We start from the raw sequence: 26,125 nt of genomic DNA on the forward strand, positions 1-26,125 counted from the left end.
CTGCAGGTCTGCATTACAAATATTTAAGTTTTTTTGCCCTTATGATTTTGGTGCCAGAATGATAATGGTTGCTTTGCTGTGCTTGTGTCTAGCCATTAAACACTATAGCTTTGAAGTAAAACTGTTAGAAGAGAGCTTTTACTCTTCCCTTCTTTAATTTTAGTCTATATGTGCAGGGTTTATAATTGCAGGAATTTCTTTTTGGTTATGAGGAAAGGTGATTTTTCTTCAATAACAAACTACATTTATTCTTTGAAGTTTGCTGTACTGTCTTCTGATCATTGACTCTAAATCAGTGTGTCTCAGCAGTGGCCCTAATGACATTTAAGGCTGGATGATTCTTTGTTGTGGGGGTTGTCTTATACTTTGTAGGATTTAGCAGCATCCCTGGCCTCTATGCACTAGGCATGAGTAGCTTGCCCCCTTCCACCACCATTTGTGGTAACCAAAAATGTCCACAGACATTGTTTTAAGTGTTTCTTGGTGGGCAAAATCACTCAGAGTTGAGAATCACTGCTGTAAATTCTTAAAGCAGATTTATTGACCACAGTTGTTTGTTAGCTAACCAGAAATAAGCTGCTGCAATTCATAATGTTGTGTTTCTGTGAATCCTGAAATATTTTCTTTTATTCTGATGACTATTGTATCAGTTCCCTAATCCTGAAAATCGTGCTGCGATTCAGCCCAGAGGAATTGTGCCGGGATGAGCAGAGGCAGTATGTGTACTGCATTTCTGGAATCCATAATAGTTGTTGTTGTTCCTTCTTCTTTTTTTTTTTTTTTTTAAGATTTTATTTATTTATCTGGAAGAGAGACAGGGAGACTGAGCATGAGAGAGAGAGAGAGAGCACCAGTAGGGAGAGATAGAGAAGCAGGCTCCCCAGTGATTAGGGAGCCTGATTAGGGAGCCCGACTTGGAGCTCAATCCCAGGATTTGGAATCATGACCTAAGCCAAAGGCAGATGCATAATCTATTGAACCACCCAGGTGCCCCCATAGTAGTTGTTCTTAATGCACTTGACTCTTAATTGATTTTAATAAACTTGCTAAAAAAAATGGATGTGAAATCTAGGCTAAAACACATTTGGTATTAGATCTTCAGTTCTAAGTCTTCCAAAGAACGGAAGCAGGTCCTCTTGATTTGATTTACTTTGTAAATTGGATAAAAATTTTGGAAATGTTTGTGGCCTTAGATCACAACTATTTTAGTTTTTGTTGTTACCTCTTGTGCTTAGAGTAGGTTAGGTTGTTTATAAGGTTGTCAAGTTTGGATGATAAGCAAGTTCCATTTCTCCACACAACACGGTGCTGTATTCACTTAGCAGAAAGGGTGCTTGCTTATCTTTGTACAACAAGGAAGTGGTGGAGTTGGAATTTGAATTTAGGCTTTTCTGATTGACTCCAAAGCCTTGCTTTTTCCTCTACCAACCCTCTCAAAATTTAGTGTGCATAGGAATCATCTGGGGAATTTTGCAGGTTCTGACGTGGTAGGTTTGGGGTAGGCCTGCACTTTTAAGAGAGTTCTAGGTGTGGCCCATGTTGCTAGTATTTGGCTCACACTTTGAGTACTAAAGCTCCATGCTGTGTTCCTGGATTACTAATTTTGCTGTAGATAATCCTCCTGGTGTCTAACCTGCAAAACTGTTCATCTACAACTGAATATTCAAGAACTGGATTTTTCAGTTATTTCTTCTTCATTTTAAGCTATGTGTATTCATTGCTAGAGTTGAGCGAGGAGCTTTGTTCACCTGAACTGACAGAAATGCAGTTCTGTATTAAGTGAATGCTAGGTGTGTTAGGGAAGTGAAATGAAGTACCAAGGTTGTTTGTTGGGTGTGGCTGAGCAAACAGCTGCCATAGTTCCATTAATTGTAAAGTGGACATTATTAACATTTTAACATCTCTGGGTGCATCTTAAGATACATGGCATTTTATGGTTGCTGAGGTTGGCATTTGGCTTCTGCTACTTCTGGCCACTTTCCTGCTCCCTGGGGATGGAGCCCAGCAGCTGCTATGGTGAGTATTTGATCGTCTCTTCCTCCTTGCTCTTCTTTTCCCCGTGACCCAGACCTCAGTGCTTTGTTCTGTACCTGCTGAATCTGGGCTTGGGAGACCTAGGCTTTAAGCCCAGGGATCTTTTTATACTGGTCAAACATGCTTCAGGGCAAGGTGAATTTCCATGTCTGTCACTGTCTGATATCTGTTCTCTGTAGTAGCAAATCTGTTACATATCCTTTCTTGTCTTGGGAGAAACTCCTCTGTGGCGAGGCAGTCTTAAAAAGGTCTCTAATAAAGTGAACATTCTAAGTGATAAACTATTTCATGTGCTTATTGGGCAGCATTTTTTCTTTCTTGATGGTACACAGTGCATTTTCCATAGGGCTCTGGTTTGATGAGATTTCTAAATTTAATATAAGTTTAGCAGAAAAAAGACTGCTTTGGAGTTAGAAGGCACAAGTTGGTGTCTGGCTCTGCCATTTGGCCGTGTACAAGATAAGAGTTGGACTCCAAGGCTCTTTGAGCTCTGAAGTAATTGGATTCTAAGTGTGTTAGAATGAATTAATTGAAGTATGTGGACTCTAAAAACATAGAAGTGATTCATTTTGAAGAGGGAGAAGTGACAGGTGTGTGAGGTAGGTCTCTAGGGAGAGTAATTCTGACAGAAAAATAGTAGAAAAAGTATTTTGAGCTGAAGAGCCAATATTTGTGAGGCCATAGGAGTACCTTTGAAACCATTCATAGACTTTTAGACCCTGCACGTAATTCCATTCTTCAAGCAAGGTAGAGCTTCCTCTCAGTACAAGTAAATTTCTGTTGAAAGTAAGGTGACCCTTTCTGTTTTTCTAAAAAGATGATTCCTCAGGAACTTCTCTTTGTTTTTTTTTTTTGAGACTAAAATGATAGTTCCTTTTTTGTTGGATTAATTAGATATAGATACCATAAAAATAAAAGGACTATTAAAGTACTGAGTATGGTCATCCTCATTTAAGTTTTGGGCAAGTTGAATAATAATAGCTACTACCTATGTTGTAGTAAACTATGCTTATCTAAATTTTAAAAAAATTATAGTGTAGTTCTGTTTGGGCACTAATCTTTGTTTATAAGAAAATACTGCTTTGTATATGGATCATTTTGGATAGAAATTCTTTGAATTGGGATTTGCTGTGGACACAGCTTTTAGTTTTTCTGAATTAGGTACCCCTTGAAAGAAAAAAAGCTTTTGTATGTGTAGTTAGTACTGCAGGTGGGAATTGCAAAGGTGAGGTAATTAACCTCAACTGGATGGGCTCTCCCTCTCTCTTTTTTAAAATACCAGAAAAAGGCCTTAAAATTAGGCATCAGAAATGACACAGACCCAGGGAATTTCTGAGTTGGGTTTTAAAATTTATGAGCAAGCCTGAGGATTTCAGAGCTGGGAATTATAACCTCAGTTCTACTCTGCCACCTTGTGTTCTCTTGGGAAAGTTATTAATTTCCCTAGACTATGTTGCTTATGTAAAATAATCCTCAGCTTTAGCTTGTTTCACAAGAAAATTAGCAAATGAATAAAGCTTAAAATATGAAATATTTATACATTTGCTAAATTATAAGGCAGTTTCTTTTTTTAAGATTTTATTTATTCATGAGAGATACAGAGAGAAAGGCAGACATAGGCAGAGGTAAAAACAAGTTCACTGCTGGGAGCCCCATTCGGGACTCCGTCCCAGAACCCCAGGATCACAACCCAAGCCAAAGGCAGATGTTCAACCACTGAGCCACCCAGGTGTCCCTATAAGGCAGTTTCTATTCCTGAAAGGCTTATGCTAGGTTTTACAAGCTGTAGGCAACCAGGCATGATTATTTAGTAAATTCAGTCACAGTCTCCTTTGACCTAAAGGCAGTTTTGGTTTTGCATTCTATAATGCAGCATTGATCGTTAGTGTTTTTCCTTCTTCCTTACAGGTTGTCCGTACTGAGAAGAACAGTTTGAACAATCGATTCTTGCCCTGGAATGAAATTGAGACAGAGGCCATTCTGTCTATTGATGATGATGCTCACCTCCGCCATGATGAAATCATGTTTGGGTTTCGGTGAGCAGCTGATTTTCAATTGAGAAACACCTTTGTTTGCAAATGACAGAAAACTAACTCAAACCTGGATTAGGCAGCAAAAATAATTTCTTGGCTGATAGTTACAGAAACCCTCAGAGTTAAAGGCTGACTCAAGACATAGCTGGATTTGGGGTCTTGGATGATATTAGAGAACTCCATTTCTCTTCATCTTAAGGTTTTGCTTTCCTCTTTGTTGCCTTTGATCTTGCAAAGGCTCTTTGTTTGAGACCAGGGAGATGGATTCTGTGATTGACTAGACTAGGATTACCTGCCTGGCCCTGGAGCTGCAAGTACATCATCTTAAAACCACAAACCACATGGACTGAGTGGAGGCCAGGGTAGTTTCCTGAAAGAAATGTGAGGTTTTTATGTTTACAATGTTGGGGAACAGCTCCCAGTTAGGCAGAAACAACATGTTAGAGCAATGGAATGGTGCCAGAGTCCCGGGGCTTGAAAGATTTAGGAAAAAATGGTGTTAGGTACAAAGAGCCAAGAGGAAAAAGGGGGAGCAGGAGGAAGTTCTGATGATGACAGTGCATGACATTTGTTGAACCCATAACTGTGTGCCAGAGACTAGCTGAGCACTTCATGTGATTCATCCTAAAACTTGATTATGTAAGTTGTACTCACCTCCATTTTACATAGGAGTAAATTAAGATCCAGGAGAACAAAACTATGATGCTAGAAAGTAAGTGGCAAAGCTGGAATTCACATGCAGGTTTGTCTGACTCCAGAACCTGGAATCAACCACTAAACTAACTATACTGTTTTCTTGAATCTTAGTAGTTCTTACTGGGGCTTATATATCCCAGTTGAGGGAGCATTACAGTTAAGAGAATGCATTAGATGAGGGCTATTCAGAGTGTGTCATGGAGTGCTAGGCAGGCCATGGACACTTTATTATCTGTCCACGGTGAGGTAAGTATAAAAATTGAGGGTAGGCCTTAGAAACTTTTAAAGCAGTTTGATATTTACTGTGACATCCAAGTTTGTGATCATTTTCTCACAATTCGTCGGTAGTATTTATTGAATACAATTCAGATGTCCTACAGTTCACTCATTTAAGTGTATCATTCATTGGTTTTTCGTATATTTACAAAGTTATGCAACCATCACCATGATCTTTTTAGAAATCTTCATTACTCCCAAAAGAAATCCTGTGTACCAATAAGTGGTCCCTTCCCATTTCCCTCCAATCTCTCTAAGCCCTAGGTAACCATTAATCTACCTGTGCTCTATACATTTGCTTGTTGTGGACATTGACTATAATTGGTACCATATAATATGTGCGGTTTTGTAACTGGCTCCTTTGACTTAACATAGTGTTTAAAGGTTCATCCATCTCATAGCATGTGTCAGTACTTCATTTTGTATAGATATACACATTTTGTTGGTCTCTTTATCTGTTGATGGACTTTGGGTCATTTCTGCTTCTTGGTTATTGAATAATGCTGCTATGAAAATTCATGTACAAGTGTTTGTATTCACATTTCCTTTCTCTTGGAAACATAGGTTGGAGTGGAATTGCTGAATTGTATAGTAACTCTTTAACATTTTGAATAACTGCTAACTTGTTTTCCGCAGAGGCTGCACCATTCTGTATTGCCACCAGCAGTATATAAGGATTCTAATTTCTCCATGTCCTTGACAATACTTGCTATTTTTCATTTTTTTATTTATAGAGATTCTACTGTGTGTGAAGTGGTATTTGAATATAGTTTTCATTTGCATTTTCCTAATGACTAATGATATTGAGTATCTTTTCATGTCTCTGGTAACCATTTGTGTATCTTCTTTGAAGAAATGTCTTTTCAGATCCTTTGCCCATTGTTATTTGGGTTGTCTTTTTATTGTTGAGTTGTAAGAATTTCTTAACAATCATTGGAAATTCATGGTTTAGCTTCTGGTATAGAACTGGAGAATTACTTTTGGCTGTACTGCCTAATCTTTTATCACCCTGACTCTTCTCATTTGTTTGGGCATCTCTGATCTAAGAGCTTTTTCTTAACTTTCCAATTTCCTTTTTCACTTGAATGGGAATGGAGCGGACCTAGATTCAAAAGGAAAAGGCAGCTATAACAAGAACTCTCCCCTCAAGCAAAAAAAAAAAAAAAGTGGGTTTGGCAAACTTCAACTTAAGAAGCAAAGAAAGAGGCAGATAGATTCTTTTTTTTTTTTTTTAAGATTTATTTATTTATTTATTCATGATAGACACACACACACACAAAGAGGCAGAGACACAGGCAGAGGGAGAAGCAGGCAGCAGGCTCTCCGCTGGGAGCCTGATACAGGACTCGATCCCGGGACTCCAGGATCACGCCCTGGGCCAAAGGCAGGCACTAAACTGCTGAGCCACCCAGGGATCCCCGAGGAAGATAGATTCTTAACAGACAGGTAAAACACAGGGGCCCCAAGAGAATTGAAAACATATGCTCATATTAAAGCAGTACATGGATGTTCATAGCAGCATTATTTATAATAGTCAACAAGTATAATCAACACAGAAGGATAAATATCATATGATTCTTCTTATATGTCAGATCCATGGCGACAGATAGTAGAATGGTGTTTGCTGGGGGCTGGAGGAAGGAGGAATGGGGAGTTAGTGTTTCATAGGCACAGAGTTTCAGATTGGGAAGATGAAAAACTTCTGGAGATGGATGGAGGTGATGGTTGTACAGTGTGAAAATGTGCTTAATGCCATTGAACTGTGCACTTAAACATGGTTAAAATTGTAAATTTATTACATATATTTTGCCACACACCACGCAAATCAGTTGTTAAACAAACAAATGAAGTGTAAACAGCCCAAACATCCATCAGCTAATGAATGGATTAAAAAAAAAAAAGGTCGGGATCCCTGGGTGGCGCAGCGGTTTGGCGCCTGCCTTTGGCCCAGGGCGCGATCCTGGAGACCCAGGATCGAATCCCACGTCAGGCTCCCGGTGCATGGAGCCTGCTTCTCCCTCTGCCTATGTCTCTGCCTCTCTCTCTCTCTCTCTGTGACTATCATAAATAAAAATTAAAAAAAAAAAAAAAAAGGTCAATATACCCATACAACAGAATACTATTTAGCAATAAAAGGAGTGAAGTACTGATATGAGCTACTGTGTGGGTGAATTAGAAAACAGGCTAAGTGATAGAAGCCAGGTGCAAAGGCCACATACTGTTTGATTTTGTTTATATGAAATGTCCATGTAAGGCAAATTGATGGAGTCAGATAGATGAGTGGTTGCAATGGGCTGGGGACAGAGGGAGATGAGGGCTGAGTGCTAATGGGTATGGGGTTTCTTTCTAGAGTGATGAAAATATTCTGAAATTAGATAGTGGTGGTGGTTGCACAACTTTGTGAATGTACTAAAACCCACCAATTCAAATGCTTTTACATTGAGTGAATTTTATGGTATGTGATTTATATCTCATCAAACTTTATTGGGAAAAAGAAAGAAAGAAAAGACAGCACAAGCTTAAGAGGAGGTATGGGATTATGGTCTGGAAGGTGGGTTTCTCTTCCTGGATCCAAGTATCTCTATTGTCTTGGAGTGAAACGTTTGAATTCTGCAACAGGACGTTGATCTTTTTCTCTGTAATATCATGACTCTGCTTTATGGGTTTTCTTTTCCAAAGGGAAAACTAACCAAAACCTTTTCCTTTGCCATGGTTTAGTATAGGTTCCTCAATATCTTGTTTTGGAGAGAACGAAAAGTCATATATACTATCATAATATAAGATAAATACAAGAAACAGGGGGCTTAGAAAAGAAACTCTTGTTTTTTAGATAGGTAGGAAGCAAAATCTCACCTTATATTTTTTTACACATTTTGAATTATTCATTGGTTTTACACTTTGTTTTTACTGCATTTCAAATCATTTGATTCTTAATGAACTAGGAAGAACTAATATGGACTTTATCATACAAAGAGACATTTTCATTCTTGATGGTTATACTTCCATGTTTTCTTTCTTACATTAAATGTAATACTTTACATTTATGTACATTATTACATTTGCATTAGATGGAAGTATACTTTAATATACTGTAATACCTTAAATATTTACTGCTTTAATCAAAACTGCTTTGCCAAAGTTTTGAAGATCATGAAATCAGCTTTTAATTAAAAATTAACAATAATAGGGTACCTGGGTGGCTCAGTCAGTTAAGTGTCCAACTCTTTATTTCAACTCAGGTCATAACCTCAGGGTGGTGGGATTGAGCCCTGTATCAGACTCTATGCTCAGTGTGGAGTCTACTTATCCTTCTCTGTCTGCTCTTCCCCCCTTCATGCTCTCTGTAACATAAATAAAATCTTTAGAAAAAATTAACAGTGACATCTTTTGCTTCATTCAGGTAATTCATTAAAAAGTTGTTTTGATCTCACACACTTGCTTAAAAATATGTCTTTATTTAAAATATATAGTATTTGGGGGTGCCTGGGTGGCTTATTCAGTTAAGTGTTTGCTTTTGGCTCAGTTCATGATCCTGGTGTCCTGGGATTGAGCCATGCATCCAGCTCCCTATTCAATAGGGAGTCTGCTTCTCTCTCTCCCCCTGCCCCTCCCCACCCTGCTCGTGCTCTCTCTCTCTCACTCTGCTCTCTCTCTCAAATAAATAAATAAAATCTTTTTAAAAATGTAGTATTTGAAAGGTTAACTTTTTTTTATTAAACTGTACTAATATGGAAATGTGTGGTAAGTGATGTGTCAAAGTTCATATCACAAAAAGGTTAAATTGATGTATTTATTTCTAAGATGATAATATTTAAATTTGAAATCTAAATAGAAGAATATCACTGACGATTCAGGTTATTCAGTGGAATACTATCTTGATTTCATTATTTCTAAAATTTTCCTTAGTTTTTCAAAGTTTCATTTATCTAGCAAATTTTCTGTTTTGAAGTTTGAGCTATAAAATTACCTTTGAAAATTTCTTCCTATTATAGTGTGTTAGGGGGCCCCTGGATGGCACAGTATGTTAAGCATTGGACTCTTGGTTTACCCTCAGGTCATGATCTTAGTTAGGATTGTGGGATTGAGCCCTAGGTCAGTTCCAAGCAAGGAGTCTCTCTCCCTCTCCCTCTGCACTCTGTACCTCCCTGTGCTCTCTCTCTAAAGTGAATAAATAAATCTTTAAAAAGATAGTGTGTTGATAATTAGAACATTAACTCATTTAAAGAACAATTCATTAAAGGTAAAGTATACCAAAGCCTGACCTGTAATATGGCATATACATTCAAAATATTTATTCCAGGGGTGCTCGGGTGGCGCAGCAGTTGAGCATCCGCCTTCAGCTCAGAGTGTGATCCTGGGATCCGGGATCATATACCACATCGGGCTCCCTGTGAGGAGCTTGCTTCTCCCTCTGCCTGTGTCTCTGCTTCTCTATGTCTCTCTCATGAATAAATAAATATTTAAAAAAATTTAGTGCAGCACAAATTTGAGTATGATGTTAAGGGATTGATTACATGCAACATTTTTATATGTAAAATTGTAGCATTATTTATGGTTGGTATTTTACTTATTTTTTAAAAAAGGTTTATCTATTTTAGAGTGCATGCACATGAGCGGGGGAGGGGGAGAGGGGGAGGAAGAGGAGCAGATTCCCTGCTGAGTGTGGTGCCCATTCAGCTAGATCTGAGATCGTGACTTGAGCCAAAATCAAGTCAGACACTTAACCAACTGAGCCACCACTGTCCCTATAGTTAATATTTTAAAATGCCTAACTTCCTTCCTTTCTTTCTCTCCTTTCTTTCTTTTTCTCCTTCCTTCCTTTCTTTTCTTTTCTTTTCTTTTCTTTTCTTTTCTTTTCTTTTCTTTTCTTTTCTTTCTTCCAGATTTTACTTATTTGTTGGGGGGGGTGGGTGGAGAGTACAAGTATGGGGAGTGGCAGGCAGAGGGAGAGGGAGAAGCAGGTTCCCAGCTGAGCAGGGAGTCCAATATGGGGCTCAATCCCAGGACTCTCAGATCATGACTTGAGCCAACGACAGATGCCCAATTGACTGAGTCACCCAGGTGCCCCTTAAATGCCTAACTTTCAAATATCCACTGAGGCCATACTATCTAAAACTACTGATGTACTGTCCCAGGAATTTAAGCCTTTATCTGAGTTTATCTCATACCAGTACTACTGCTGCTTCTTTTTTTTTAATATCGGTACTTCCATATTGATTTTTCCTTATTATTTAATAAATAACGTGCAGTTGACTGTGTAATGGTTGACAGCCCTTAACAAATTAGATATGTTATATTTTGATATCATGTAGCCAATGAGATTCTGGCTTATTGAGAACTTGTTACATTATTGATAGCAACCAAATCAGATGATTGAAATATTGTTTCCTATTCTGCTGCTTGAGGACTAGTAGGAGCAATAGGCATTTGAAGAAATGAGCATTTTTAGGAATATTGATAATATTCAATATTATATATTGAATATCCCAGTGGTATTTATTAGCAATTCTTACATTCTATAAATATCAAAATATATTGAAAACATCTTACAGCTTTTAGGTTAGTCATTTGGAGTTATTTTTAGGAAGTAAGTTAGGGCTCAGGTAGGACTTGGGTAGGAGATGCCAGAAGGCCCATGAAGAAGGTGGTTATATTGTGATACAAGTTGTAGTTTCTCATCTATAGGATTTGATTAATTGCCTTCAAACTTAATAGAGGAATTCTTTTGGAATGACATCTTTTGTGTTTTATGAATTAAAGTTCTATGTGAGTGATGAGAGAGTTCCTCGAGCAGTTTATTTTTTTATTTTTATTTTTTAAAAGATTTTATTTATTTATTCATGGGAATAAGAGAGGCAGAGACACAGGCAGAGGGAGAAGCAGGCTCCCCACAGGGAGCCCGATGCAGGACTTGATCCCAGGACCCCAGGATCATGACTGAGTTGAAAGCAGATGCGCAGCCTCTGAGCCACCCGAGTGCTCCTCTTGAGCAATTTAAATCTTGTTCTGGAGTGAGCTGGATTAGGGATATAGCAGTTTTTTTTCTTTACAAGACTCCTGAAGCACTTCTTTAGGGCCATAGTGTTCTATAGAGTATAAGTGCTTTCAGCTTTATGATTTTAGCCTGTTAAGTTGGGGAACTGATTTTCTTTGCTCTACCTTATCTATAAATTTGGGGGTGATATAAAAGTTTATCCTGAAAACATGCTGTCTTTTCAATGTATCATTTTTTTAAAAGATTTTACTCATTTGAGAGAGAGAGTGCAAGTGTGCACATGAGTGGGGGGAGGGACAGAGGGAGAGGGAGAAACAGACTCCCCGTTGAGCAGAGCCCAGTGTGGGGCTTGATCCCAGGACCCTGAGATCATGACCTGAGCCAAAGGCACATGCTTAAGTGGCTGAGCTGCCCAGGTGTTCTTCAATTTATTATTTCTTGCATTTATGAATCTTTCATTTGTATGGTCCTGTAGATCACTTTTTTGTTTTTTTTATTACATTTTTAAATTTAAATTAAATTTGCCAACATATAGTATAATACCCAGTGCTCATTCCATCAAGTTGGATCACTTCTTTTGATGGTACAGGTTTCTGCCTCAGGTCTGCCCAAATCAGGAACTAAGACTGTTGCACCTTACTCCAGGCAACAGTCTCCTGTGGTTAAATCAGTGTTCTGCAAGCTTTTTTCTTTTTATGGTGTATCTTCCAGTAAGAGAAAAGTTAAGTATGTAATATACATAAATTATATACAAGTCCTATTGTGCTCATTAAAAACAAAACTTTTCAGAAGAAAAATAAAAATAGAAAATAGCACAGAAAAAAATCAAAACTGTTTTGAGAATTAAGATTAAAAATAAATAGAACTAGAAATTGGTATCTTCTTCCTGCTTCTTAGCAGATTGCTGTATGTATGTCATTTTGGAGACTCTTTAGTTATCTCCTTTCCTATTATTCTGGCTGATTCTTTCTGTAAAGGCTGGAGAAGTGCTGGCTGCCAGATGTTAGAAGAGCAACAAGCAGATGGTTATTAAAGAAGTTACATGTAGCACTGTTTGCTTGTTCTTATTCAGTTTGGCCTGTGATTGATTTACATTATTTAAAAATTTTTAAGAGGAAAAAAGAAATAATAGCCCAAGGGGGCCAGAGCCTGCAAAATAGAGGCAATAATTTCAACTGTTTCTGAACATCTTAGAACTTTGTACTCACACTCAGTGTGCATCTACTTGTGTTTTCTGAGGGTGTGGAGAGAAGCACGGGACCGCATTGTGGGTTTCCCCGGCCGTTACCATGCGTGGGACATCCCTCACCAGTCCTGGCTCTACAACTCCAATTACTCCTGTGAGCTGTCCATGGTGCTGACAGGTGCTGCCTTCTTTCACAAGGTAAGAAAATAGTTGGTAAGATTGTTGTGAACTTGGTTAAGAGTGAGTCTTTGTGTGTTGGTGAAATGTTGCCCTAAAGTTAGCCCTCCTAATGTTTCTTATATGTCTCTTTTATGCCAGATGTAAGTTATTTCTATTGTTAAAGATTGTATACAAGATGCTCAGAGCAACTCTGGAATAAAAAGGTGGGAAGGCTCTCTGCACAATTGCATATAGGCTATTAGGGAAATTAGTTTGTCTTTTTGGGTGTTGGTTCTTCTTTTGTGCACTTGAGAGCTTTCACTGTTGTTTTACCATTGCCATCTCAGATATGGCCTGGTCAGCAGAAGGCTGGTTCTCTTCTGACTCAGGCTAACCCATCACCATCTCAGACTCCAGCATGAGCCTCTGTTGTGGTTTTGCAAGTTTTGTTTATTCCTTGGAGCTTTCACCATGGCATACATCCCAATTTTTATTGAATATCCAAAATGCAAACCCCTCTAGTCAGTATTTCTCTCCTGTATTGTTATTGCTAAGATTTGTGTGTGTGTGTGTGTGTGTGTGTGTGTGTTCCTGATTCATCTTTCATCTGGATCTTTTCTGTTCTGTAAAGCAGCCACTGGCCACACATGGGTATTGAGTACTTGAAATGAGACTGGTCAGTATTGAGATGGTTGTTAAGTGTAAAGTGCACACCAGATTTTGATATGTTAAAATGCAATTATTTTGGATACACTGGGTTAAATATATTCTAATTAATTTTACTGTGTCTCTTTTTAAAAATGTGGCTAGTCGGGATACCTGGGTGTCTCAGTTCAGCATCTGACTTTGGCTCACGTCTATCTCAGGGTCCTGGGATCGAGTCCTGTGTTGGGCTCTGCTCTCAGTAGGAGGTCTGCTTGTCTCTCTCCCTCTGCCCTGCTCATGCTTCCTTTGTATATCACATATAAATTGATAAAATCTTTTAAAAAGATGTGGCTATTAGAGAATTTAAAGTGACAGATGTGACTCACATTATATATCTTAATGTTGCTCTATACCTTCCCTCACAAGTACTTCTTCTGGGCTCTGAAGAATCCCTCTTCTGAGATAGTCAAGTTGCCTGCACCCTCCACTTCACAGAATGCCTCCTCTATCTCCTTGATCTGATTAAAATACAACTATTCTTTAAGGCAGTGCTTCCCCCTTACCTTGTTCCTGTATTTCTTCCAGGGACAGTGATTGAGTCTAGTTATTTCCCCAGATATGTACTTTGGAACAGAGAAGGTATTAAAAAACCATTTTTATTGCTTAACGATGACACTTCTAGACAATTCTCAGCTTTCATATAAAATCTAGTTTGAGGCTCATAGCATCTGTCTTTTTGCTGCCATCTAGCAGCCTCCTACCAATTTTTTCCTGGTCATCAAAGATATCGGCACATGGCCCATTCCCCTGATCTCCCCTCCATGCTCTCTCTTATTTTGGTCAATTTCATTGCCCTCATGGAACACTCATGCACCACATGGTTTTCCCCATAAATGTCGGAAGTATCTCAGGCTTCTAGCTTCTGTATCTAATGCTCTTGTTACTTTGTGTCTCTTCCCTAGATGTTCTCTCATATCTCAAGGTCTTGGCTGAGTACCTATAGGCTGATAATTTCTGTGTCTGTATTCTAGCCTTGTTTGTTCCCTGAAGCCTGTACTCATATACTAATTGATTTCAGAACCTCCCCTGTGTGTCCCTCTGGTACTTCAAACTGACATCCCAATTTTCTCCAGTCTTTGTTATATATTTCATATTTCAGATGCTGGCATCTTGTGACCCACCTCAAACAGAGCCTTGAGAGTCATCTTACTAGGGACATTTTGAATCAGCCTAAGAAATCATTACATTTTCAGCTTTTTTTTTTTTCTTTTAAAAACTTAATGTGTGAAGTTGTTATGCTTGTCCCATTCTTCAACCTCACTCTTGTGCTTATTTTCTAAACATGTGTGAGCTTTGGTTAGGATGGGGGATGCTAGTAGAATTAGGAAGTATCTGGCTGAGAAACCATACTTAACTAGGAGTCCTTTATTTTCACATTGGTCATCTGAGAAAGAGCGACCAATTTCAGCATTGTCTATTCATACCTTGAGAATTTATTGGTCTTCTAAAAAGTCTGCCTGTTCTCAAATTCTTTAAAGTTACAATAGCCAGATCCCCTCACTTTCAAGTAATAAATAAATTACTTAGTAAACCTTAGAATTTTTTTTTCTATTTGAAAAACTAGAGCAAAGGTTATAAAGTAGCAGCCCTCAAGTCTGTGGTTTACAGAAATGTTTATTTAGTCCCCCAGTGCTATCCCATACACTGCCAAGTTTTAAACACCAGAGAATTTTACAGAATCATCTGGACCTCAGTAAACATGAAGACCAGGTTGGACTTGGGCATTGTTCTTGCCAGGCACCAATTGGCTTAAGCTGCATAGCCACTGTTCCCTGTAGATAGGCGTGTATGCACTTACTTGCTTCACGACATTTTATTTTTCTTTAAAATGTCACTTACTGAGGCCCCAGCATGGCTTAGTTGGTTGAGCATTTGACTCTTGGTCTTGGCTCAGGTCATGGTCTCAGGGTCCTGGGACCGAGCCCCACAATGAGCTTCACACTTCTCATGGTGTCTGCTTGGGATTCTTTCCCTTCCCCTCTGCTTCTCCCTCTGCTCACACTCACTTGCTCTCTCTCTCTCAAATAAATGAATAAAATCTTGAAAAAAATGTGATTTATTTACTTACTTACCTTGTTTGGTCCTTGAAAGCAATGAAGTTGGTCATCCTTAATCCAGAGATCAAGTTTTTTTTTTTTTTAAGTTTTTTTTATTATAAATACCTATCAATAAAAATTTTTAAATGTGTACCACACAGATGTGTATACTTAATTTATAAATTAAATTTATATATGTACTACTGTACTTATGGAAATTTTTATAATGTTGAGATAAAGGTGAAATAAAGTTCCTTTTTTTTTTTAAGATTTTATTTATTCATGAGAGACAGAGGGAGAGAGAGAGAGAAAGAGAGAAGAGAGAGAGGCAGAGACACAGGCAGAGGGAGAAGCAGGCTTCATGCAGGAAGCCTGATGTGGGACTTGATCCAAGGACTCCAGGATCATGCCCTGGGCTGAAGGCAGGTGCTAATAAACAGCTGAGACATCCAGGGATCCCCTGAAATAAAGTTTCAAAATATTCTCACTGAATTCTTAAATTTTAGTGAAAGCAATATGATTGAATATGCTTTATTTATTTAAAGCGTTTTTTAAAAAGATTTATTTATTTATTTGAGAGAGAGGGAGAGAGTGCAGAGGGGGAGGAACACAGGGTGAGGGAGAGAGAGAACCCCAGGTAGACTTCCCACCCAGCAGGGAGCCTAATGTGGGTCTTGATCTCATGACTCTGAGACCACAGCTGGAGCCGAAACCAAGAGTCAGACGTTTAACTGATTGAGCCACTCGAGTGCCCCTAACATTTCAGTTGTATTTTTTTTTGTTTTTTTCTAAAGATTTTATTTATTTATTCATGAGAGACATAGAGACATAGGCAGAGGGAGAAGCAGGCTCTCCAGGGGGAGCCCGATGCAGGACTCAGTCCCAGGACCCGAGATCACGCTCTGGCCAAAGATAGACGCTCTCGAACACTGAGCCACCCAGGTGTCCCAACATCTTGTTTTAATTACAGTTAGTTAACATAAGTGTTATATTAGTTTCAGGTATATTATTTTTAATTCTGATTTGACACTGTTATGGTAAGTCAGGGCTCTATTTCTAAATTAAACACATTTTGGATAATTGATTTTAGTCACTGTTTCTGTATTGCTGTGCTTATTAAGTCATGATGCTCATCCACTAAATGTGTTCATATTGGACGAGAATTTTCATCTTCTTTATTGCCATTTAATTTTTTTTTCAACAAACTAATGAGAAAGTGTTACTTTTTCTTAGAGTAGGTTTTAAATCCATTGAAACTTCATTTAAAATATTTTAAAACAGCTTACAAAGTTTTTATATGATTTAAAATGTATCAGTATGAAGGTGTTTATTGATTTATGGCATCAATCATAATCACATGATGGTGGAAATACTTCTAAATATTTGTTTTCATGATGCTTTCTCCATTTTTATAAAAAAGGCAGTTCTTCTTGTTATGTGTCCTTTCCCTTGTTGAGTATATGGATTGTGTTCAGTAAATATATTCTCATTACCATACTAATGACAGCACTGGACATTTAAGGGATCAACAAATTGCAATTGTCTGTCTTTTTATAAAAGAAAAATATAATAATTCATCTTTTAAGTTGACCATCTTTTAAGTTCTTTGCCACAAGATAACCAGCAAACCACTGTGTGGTACAAAAATTTTCTGATCGTTATTTCACTACATAGATTCTAACTATTTAAGGTAATAAAATATATATAAATCAGTTTTATTGGGCACCTCACCTAATCATTCAGCAGCAGCAGCATTGCAACACATCATAGTTAGTATGTGCCTTGTTTATAGCATTTGTCCATTTCTGTGGCATAAATATTCTTACCATGGTTGATTTCAAGTTATAGACAGGAGTCACTGAACTTGTAGTTGGGAAAGGATGGGGAAGTTCTGTAGTATTTTCACCATATAGACGATAGACATAAATAACCTCAAGATAATAGTAAAATGTAATAAACAATAGTAAAATGAAGCTAAGAAATGGTGTACTTTAGGTATTTATTGGTTATTAATATAACTTGTTTAATTTTAAGTTTATATAATTATATTTTTAATAATGGCTATTTTTCATAAAACCTTATGAAATTCCTAAGCAGTCTCATAAAATTCCTGAAAATTTATCAGTTGGCATTCATTAACAGGTGTGAGCCAGCTTTAGCATACCATGTTGTGGGCTTTTCAGGACATTTTAAGACCATAAGCCTTTATTCTGGGTGAGATGAAAAGCTATTGAGGGGTTTGTAGTGACATATTCAATTGGACTTATGTTTGAATATGATCACTCTGCTGTGCATAGAATGGACAGGAGGAGAGAAAATATCGGAGCAGGGAAACTGTTTAAGAAACTATATGAATAATCCAGGCAAGAGATGATGGTGGCTTGGAGCAGGGAGTAGCCAGTGGCAATGGTTAAGAAGTGATCAGATTCTAGAATCCATAAGTGGAGGAACTGAGGGATTGGATGTTTTATGGCTCTATAACCAGTTTTCCCCCTTATTCATCTCTTATTGCCATTGTCACAGATAGAATGCTGTTCAACTAAACCACTGTCCGACCTAATTTGATAAATCATTATATTATTGTAAAATCACTGAAGTACGAAGGACCTCAAAAGCGGGTGATAATGGCAATTTGGATGGAAGGATTCTTTATTGCAGAAGATCTGCCTTATAGGATAGCATTCCTGGCCCCAACTTCCTAAATAAAGGGAGTAGTGATTCCATTGATGATTGTCACACCAACCTCCTCCCCACCCCCCTATGCTTCCTAACAGCCCCTAGATCCATGTATATTTTGGCTGAAAGCCAAAGAATTTTGGCCTCTAACAGACTATGTGATTCTTTTTCTACTCCCAACAGTATTATGCCTACCTGTATTCTTACGTGATGCCCCAAGCTATCAGAGATATGGTGGATGAATACATCAACTGTGAGGACATTGCCATGAACTTCCTTGTCTCCCACATCACCCGGAAACCCCCCATCAAGGTGAGGGTCCCAGTACTTATGGGATTGGGGGGTGCATGTATACTTAATTCACTTATGTTGCAGTAGTGCGGATCGAAGCTCACCATACCTCAGAGTCCTCATCTGTAATTGTCTTTGGGTTAATTTTTCTTTGAGTTGTTAATATATGGACTCTTCACTACTAAGGCATAAATGGACAGAACTCAGGGGGTTTGGAACATCGATGGGAAAAATGTTATATCTTTAATTTTTGTTAATATCCTAACTGGGATTTAGCATTCCCATCAGTTAGGAAACATGTGTCAGTTCCTAAGAGTATTTGCAATAACTGTGATTTGTCACCAGTAGAACTCATAGATATTTTCAGATCATACTACTTTTGTTGCTACATCTTAAAGTATTATTTATGTTCATTAGTACTTTATTTTTTTGTAAGATTTTATTTATTCATGAGAGACACAGAGAGAGAGAGAGAGGCAGAGACACAGGCAGAGGGAGAAGCGGACTCCACGCAAGGAGCCCGACGTGGGACTTGATCCCCGGTCTCCAGGATCAGGCCCTGAGCTGAAGGTGGCGCTAAACTGCTGAGCCACTGGCGCTGCCTGCCACTGGGGCTGCCCTAAAGCAGTGTTTTCTAATCATGTGACCCATCAGTAAAAAAATTTTGAAACTGCAGCACCAATGAATTTATAAAATACATTTATATATTTTTGTATATATATGTTATAAAAAACTATATTACATAATAAAACATACAAAGAAAGGAAATTAAGAAGGTTGATACAGGAGCTATCTTATAAAATGAAGTTTAAACATTTACTTAGCCAATATAATGGATTATATTTTATGTGGGAACATTCCAGGTAATTTAGTCTATGAGAAGTATTAGTGTCATGCACAGTAATAGGAAAATCCTTTAATAGATGTTGAGAACCTCTTTTACCAGAGAATTAAGATGTTTACTTATGCTTCCTTCCTCTTTATTACCTAAGCCACCCATCTTCTAAATGCTGAGTTTTGAAATCCTTTATTCTGAATGAAGCCTATTTACAGTCTAGATCTTTCTCCTTCTTGAAAGATAACATTATTCAAACCAATAATAAGAAATTAACTCCCTGTTCTCTAGTCAATTTTGTGAAGATATTAACATTTTTGAAAGAACACTGCTCATCACATAAGAGTCATATCTTCTCAGTCATAACAAGGAAAAGGATAGTAAAAATCTGAAGTATTTATAGCAAAAAAAAAAAGAATGACTATTTTACAACATAAAATAGTATAAATATCTGGCACTATTAAAGTTAGGTAAAATTAGTTAAAATATTTAGTTCAAACTGATTCTATATTATCGAGTATATAACTGGACTCAGAATTTGAAGACATTCTTAATTTATTGAGCTTTTGATTTTTTTTTAAAGTAAGCTCCACACTCAGCATGGGGTCCAGTGCAAGGCTTGAGCTCACCACTTTAAGATGAAGACCTGAGCTCAAATCAAGAGTCAGATATTTAACTGACTGAGCCATCCAGGCGCCTCTACTGAGCTTTTGATTTTAAAAAGTCATCTTACTCTTGAATCAAATGCTGCTTATATTCCCATAAGGTTGAGGAAATTCACAGAGAATACTCATTTGTCAAGTTTCATTTGGTAAGGATCATGGATAATGTGCAAATTATTTCTGTTCCACTCTCTACACTGAAGAGACAGTTTGGCCTAATAATATGGTAGACAAACACGCTTTAATAAGGATGAAAAAATCATTATGTCTGTGAATGCTTCAGGTGACCGGTGATATTATTAGGGACCTAATCACTCAGATTACTTTATATTTTCATGGATAATGTCTTCAGATCTACTAGGGAAGTATAAATAGAAGCATACGTCTTGGATGAAGTTTAATCCTGGCCACATAAGAAAAAATAAAAGAAAATTGCACTGATCATTAATTTCTTTCTAAGACAACTATCTCCCTACCTTAAAGTTTGTAACGAAGTATGCTTTTCATTTAACATCATGTAAAATGAGAACAAATATTTTCATTTTATATTTATTTATTTTAATATCTATCCCTGAACCTGGGAAACACATTATTACACTTCTATATAAATAATTGTAACAATTATTATCCACAGTTTAAAAAAAGTTCATGCATTATTTTGCTACTTATTTTTCTTTTGTGAGGCTTTAGCAGAAGGCCCAGGAATAGGAAAAACTATGGAGTAATGGGGAGTTAATGCTGGGCTATACTTAGGAAAAGGTTTGATTAGATATAAATGGATGCATAAGGCCCCCAGATTGCTTTTCTCTCTCTCTCTGTTGCATGCATCCAAGGTCCTCTGTTTACCACTCTGCTACCACTAAAGATATGATTTGAGGGCGGCCCCGGTGGCGCAGCAGTTTACGCTGCCTGCAGCCCAGGGCGTGATCCTGGAGACTCTGGATCGAGTCCCATGTCAGGCTCCCTGCATGGTGCCTGCTTCTCCCTCTTCCTGTGTCTCTGCCTCCCTCTCTCTCTGTGTCTCTATGAATAAATAAAGTCTTTAAAAAAATAAAAATAAAGATATGATTTGAGTATCATTAGAATAGGCTGGTGGTTACTTAATCTATAACTTACCTTCAAAATATAAGAAGAATAAAATATCCACCCAATTATTATTAACTCATGGCACTGATATACATGAAGGTAAAATTATTTTATAAAATTAAATAATATGCCTTTTAACAATAATGGCAATAAGATCTTAATCATTAGGTTATTAACCCTAAGGACATCAGGTATAAATCTATAATATAAATACTGACAAATCATAGTCATAGATACTATTAGTTTGAACCGACAAACAGATTCTCAAGTATTAACTGTTGCAAAGTCTTTACCAGGCCTCAGTCCCTACCAGAAGAGCTTTCACTTGTCTAAACCTACAATGATGACCTAGAACTGCACTTTCTGTGCACTAAGTATGAAATTATTATATTCTGGTCAAATCTAATCACTGACTCAAAGACAGAACTCAATTTTTTAGAATTCTGAGGGCACTTGTGATTTTTGTTTTTGAGTAAATATCTTTCATAGTATTACTTATGTGCCTGGCATACACTCTCTCTCTGTGTGTCTCTCATGAATAAATAAATAAAATCTTAAAAAAAAAAAAAAGAAAACACTGCTTTAGTGAAAGCAGTATAAATATCTTTTTGTGTCAGATGAAATCATTTGCAGGGTTATGGACTTTTCTGCTGTGGTTGGATGCTGGCATCTGGGATGAGGAGAAAGATTTTTAGGTGTAGAACCAAGTAGAATCCCATACATAGACACAGTTTGATAATATTCTTCTCTTGACACATTCTTGACAGGGAGGGTGGCGGGAAGAGTGGTAACTCATTGCTCCCTCTAAACCACAAGAGTCCTGTGAGAACTGGAGAAGTAGGGAGCCCTGGTGGGAGTGAGAGGGAGAAGTGGGAAGACTGGTGAGTTTCTTCACAGAGCCCAGTACTGTTGAAGTCCTATCTCCCTCAGACTTCCAGCTGTGTGGTGAGCTGCCCTTGGAGCACTGACCGGTGCTCACCACTTTTTCACCTCTGGAGACTCGGGTTGTGACGGCTGTTATAGGCTATATGTGATGTTTACTTTTTAGTTAAAAATTATGGGATGGGCCATTCAGTCTTAATTTTTTCCCTCAATTTATAATAGTACTAATAATTTTTAATTATTTGGGAAATGACAGATATATTCAGAAAGATACAGAAATTACTCAGGCCTTTTGGCATGTTTCTTTTGGGTTCTCTGGTTCCTTGTCTGTGGTGGTAGCTTTTTTTCTTTTTTTTTAAACATGTACTTTTTTTTGTAGTCTGCTTTTAAAGTTAACAGTAAATTTTCTGGTTCTGGCAATATTGTGGACTAGGCAACCTAAAAATACCATGTTTTTAGTGTTCACATAGCATACTTTTTTTCAGTGTATAGTTGGGTTTGTGAAGTAAGAGAATTGCCAGAAAGGAAGAGAGAACTAAAAATTAGAGTGGCAAATGTAGGGTGTCACTGGTGCTTCCTTGGGAGGGATGCTGATAGCTTATCTTCTAGAGGCTTGTGTTTTATCACTCATGTGAAAAAGGGTGAAGAAGCTTTGGGCCTATTAAAGGCAAAAAACTGGAACTGAGATCTCCTACCTGTTGTCCCAGGAAGATGGCAGACAACTTGTTGATTTTAACCTGTATTTTGGAGGTTAAAATGGGGGAAAAGAATAGATTGAGAATTTTAAATAGTCTGAGCTTTCATAGGTTTGGAGACTCATGCTGTATGAAAATTAAACCTAGCCATTGATACCTTTTGACTATTTGACAGAATAAGACCAAAACCTGCCTATTAAGAGACATTCCTCATCTCAGGCACACAGAACACCCACAGGTAAAGCCTCACTGCCGATGAGCTTGAAATCTGAAAGTACTAGCCACATGAAGGAACAGGTGACCTTGAGCAAAGTTAACAGATTTGACAAACAGGTTAGCTCTCCAAGAATCCCAAATAATCAAACCAATTGGCTAGACTATAATTAAGTAGGTTGTCTACTTAATGACTAAATGATAAAGACTAAGGAATTGAAAACACAAAAAGCTACAAATTGCTAAGAAAAAAGACCAAGTGGATTTGAAAAACCTAACTAGAACTAAGGAAATGAAAATTAGAATTACTAAAATGAAAATTTCTGTGAGTGGGAAAGATCAGACTTAGCTGAAGAGAAATTTAATCAGCTAGGAGATAAATATAAAAAGTTTCTGAGAAAGAATTTCAGAGACATGCAGAGATAGAAAATAAGAAAGAGGTTAAGAGACATGGAGGATATAAGAAGGTCCAACACAGAACCAAGAAGGGAAGAATAGAGAGGATAAGGGACAGGCAATTTTGAAATTTCTAGACTTGATTAAAAACATGAACATTATAGCAAACATAATACTTAATGATGAAGCTTTAGAAGATTCCCATTCAAATCGATATAAAGTGAGGTGATCCACTAAACAAATGGAAATAGAGACCATGTCTGTTTTTGCGATGAGGAGCTTGTATCATCAGGATAGCAGTTCTCCCCAAATCTAAAATTTCAAGGTAACTCTAATCAAAATCCTATTAGGATGTCTTATTTGGTTTAATTTGGTTTGGTGTGGAACTTGACAGACTTCTCAAATTTGTAAAGCAAAGGAAAGGCAAAAGACCAGAATAGCCAAGGCACTAGTGAGGAAGATGTGTACTTGCCTTGTTAGAACTCAGAAAATGCGATATTGGCACAGGGATTGGAAGGCAAACCAGTAGCACAAAGTGGAGTCCAGACACAGATCTGTGCATATAGGGAAACTCAACATATGATAAAGATGCCATTTACAGATGTGTGCTGGGATAATTGGTTATCTGTATGAAAAAGAAATTAAGGAATTTTAAGAAGTAAAAAGTACAAAATATAGAGGAAAAGATTGGTTTGAATACATTAAAATGAAAAACTTTGTTCAACAAAATTCAGTATATGAAAAAACAAGCCACACACTGGGGTATTTACAATGCCTGTAAATGACAAAGAATTAATACTCAGAGTAAAGAATTTCCAAATAAGAGAAAGAGCAGATAGATAGAAATAAAAGTATATATGGATGTACAGAACCAGCACTGCAGACCACTGAGGTATGAGTGTGAACTCTGTGTGTAATGCAAATTGTTAGGAAAAAATGAAATTGGGTTCCTATCTTACACCATATGCAGACTCATTTCCAGAGTGATTAATGATTTACACACAAAAGGGCAAAACCTAAAACTTGGAAAAGTTATGGAGGGGGGGCATTTTTAAGACATTGGGGTAGAGAAAATTAATGAACTGTAGCTGCAAATATCAGTGACGACTAAGCTCACATATAGTGAGTTTTTAAATAGCTAACTGTAGAAGAATGCTTATGGTTTGATTTCACTTACATAAAGTCTAAAAAAATGCCAATCATTTGGATAAATACACATGTGGTAAAACCACTTTTTTAAAGGGGGGAGGGGAAGGGAATTTTTAAAACAAAATTCAAGATAGCAGTTTCTATGGAAGGAAGATGCAGGATGGGATGATGGGATTATGGGTACTGAAAATGTTAGACTTCCTTTTTTTTACATGAAAGGTACAAAAAAAAAAAGAAAGACAGGTACATACTTAAAGAATTATATATGTCTATACAAATATGAAGTACTTATATATGAAACATTTGCTACTACTGATCTATAACATATGAATGAAATGTTTTTTAAAAGGGAAGAATATAAAAAAAAAAGGGAAGACTATAACAAACATGCATACCCAGCAGTTTTGCCAAGTATTGACATTTTACCCTATTTCAGATGATATATTTTCCTAGTTTTTTAAAAGAAACTGAGTTGCCTGGGTGGCTCAGTCTGTTAAGCATCCAACCCTTGATCTTATTGTCATGAGTTCAAGCCCCTCATTGTGTTCCAAGCTGGGTGTGGAGCCTACTTAAAAAAATAAAATAAAAATAGGCACCTCGGTGGTTCAGTGGTTGAGCATTGCTTTCAGCTCAGGTTGTGGTCTCAGGGTCCTGGAATCAAGTCCCTCATCAGACTTCCCCTTGGGAGCCTGCTTCTCCCTCTGCCTATGTCTCTGCCTCTCTGTGTGTCTTTCATGAGTAAATACATAAAAATCTTCAAAAAAAAAAAAAGTAAAAATTTAAACATTATAAATAGTGTAGATGTCTTATATCACCTTCCCTCCCTCTGTCCATTCCTCTCTTGCTAGGTCATGGGGTACATGTACCTTCAATTATACTTGTTAATACCAAACTTTCTTCAAAATAGACATACCAATGTGTACACTCACCAGCACTGTATAACAGTTGCCTTTTTGACACACCTTTACTCACGTTTGGTACTGTCACACTTCCATTTTTGCCTGTTTGGTGGGTATAAACTGTATCCCATTTTTTAATTTTACATTTGCCTGGTTATTGCAGAGGTTAAGCGTCTTTCTCCATGTTCAGTAATCCCATTTGCACACCATTGTCACTGGCGGCGGGGCGGGGCAGGGTGGGCCCAGGTAAAGTTGGGTTCCTGTAGGTGGGAGGCGCAGCTCAGAGCAGGCCGCAGAGCTCAGCCAGCAGAATGGCAGCGAGTCCATGTCTTTTTTCTCTTGAAGGATCAGTTTTGCCTCTTTTTGAACTTCATCTAAACAGAATCATACAGTATCTTGTCTCCATATCTCTCAATCTTGCTTTCATATTTTTTAAAGCTTTTGGTCAATATTTTCTATTGTGGGTAATAATTTTAAGTATACTTTTCATCACTTATTTTCTTCACACCCATCCATTCAGTATGCCTTTCATTCCTGTTCTGTTTGGTTCTTTTCATACCCACTAGGACTTTATTGAGAGTCTCTTCTTTCTCCATCACACTTTAAGTAATCTTTCAAAATTTCAGTGCATGTATACCCTTACTGTGCTAGTCACATCTGATAATCCTGCGATACTGCAGGGCTTTGGGGTCTGATTCTGTTATTTGTTTCTATAGAGTCTCCCTCATGTGGCTCATTCCCTTTTTTGTGACTTTTGATTGTGAAATCATAGTCTTTGGGATTTTAGTTATGGCATTTCTAGGAGGTCTGAGTTTATACCTGAGAGGATTTTTTTTTTTTTTTTTTTTTACCTGAGAGGATTTGCATTTGCTTCTGCCATATACCCTCAGTCAATACCTACTTGAGACCTGTTTAAGCTAAATTAGCATCTTGGTGCTTTTCAGGACACACAGGTAACATAAACTCTAGCCTCATGTGGGTGAGGGCCAGTGTGTGGTTCTACATTCTTGGAGGTGATGTTTTCTCTTTCGCTTAGAGCTAAGATGGGGAAAAAGACCGCTTTCTATGGAGCTGCCTCCAATCTGTGCAGCCTTCGATTGGGTCCTGGTGTTTTAAAAAAATCTGCAGTAATGTTTTGTGGCTCTTGCCTCCCAAGCCTGTTAAAAACCAGAGTTCCTGGCTATCTCATTGGATTCAGGCTTTTCATTATTTTGGCCTTTG

General features: G+C 37.6%; 1 protein-coding gene across 14 annotated transcripts in view; it reads left to right on the plus strand.

Annotated features, from left to right (window-relative positions):
• The window catches only part of EXTL3 (exostosin like glycosyltransferase 3), a 139,739-nt gene that overhangs the window by 109,668 nt on the left and 3,946 nt on the right, over positions 1 to 26,125 (plus strand). For all 14 annotated transcript variants that reach the window (XM_072719585.1, XM_072719591.1, XM_072719588.1 and 11 more), the window contains 3 exons: positions 3,943 to 4,070; positions 12,274 to 12,418; positions 17,980 to 18,108. In XM_072719585.1, coding sequence (XP_072575686.1) covers positions 3,943 to 4,070; positions 12,274 to 12,418; positions 17,980 to 18,108 — 402 coding nt within the window. The remainder of the gene's footprint in view (positions 1 to 3,942; positions 4,071 to 12,273; positions 12,419 to 17,979; positions 18,109 to 26,125) is intronic.

This window comes from Vulpes vulpes, chromosome 9 (genome assembly GCF_048418805.1).
Source record: "Vulpes vulpes isolate BD-2025 chromosome 9, VulVul3, whole genome shotgun sequence".
Classification (NCBI taxonomy): domain Eukaryota; kingdom Metazoa; phylum Chordata; class Mammalia; order Carnivora; family Canidae; genus Vulpes; species Vulpes vulpes.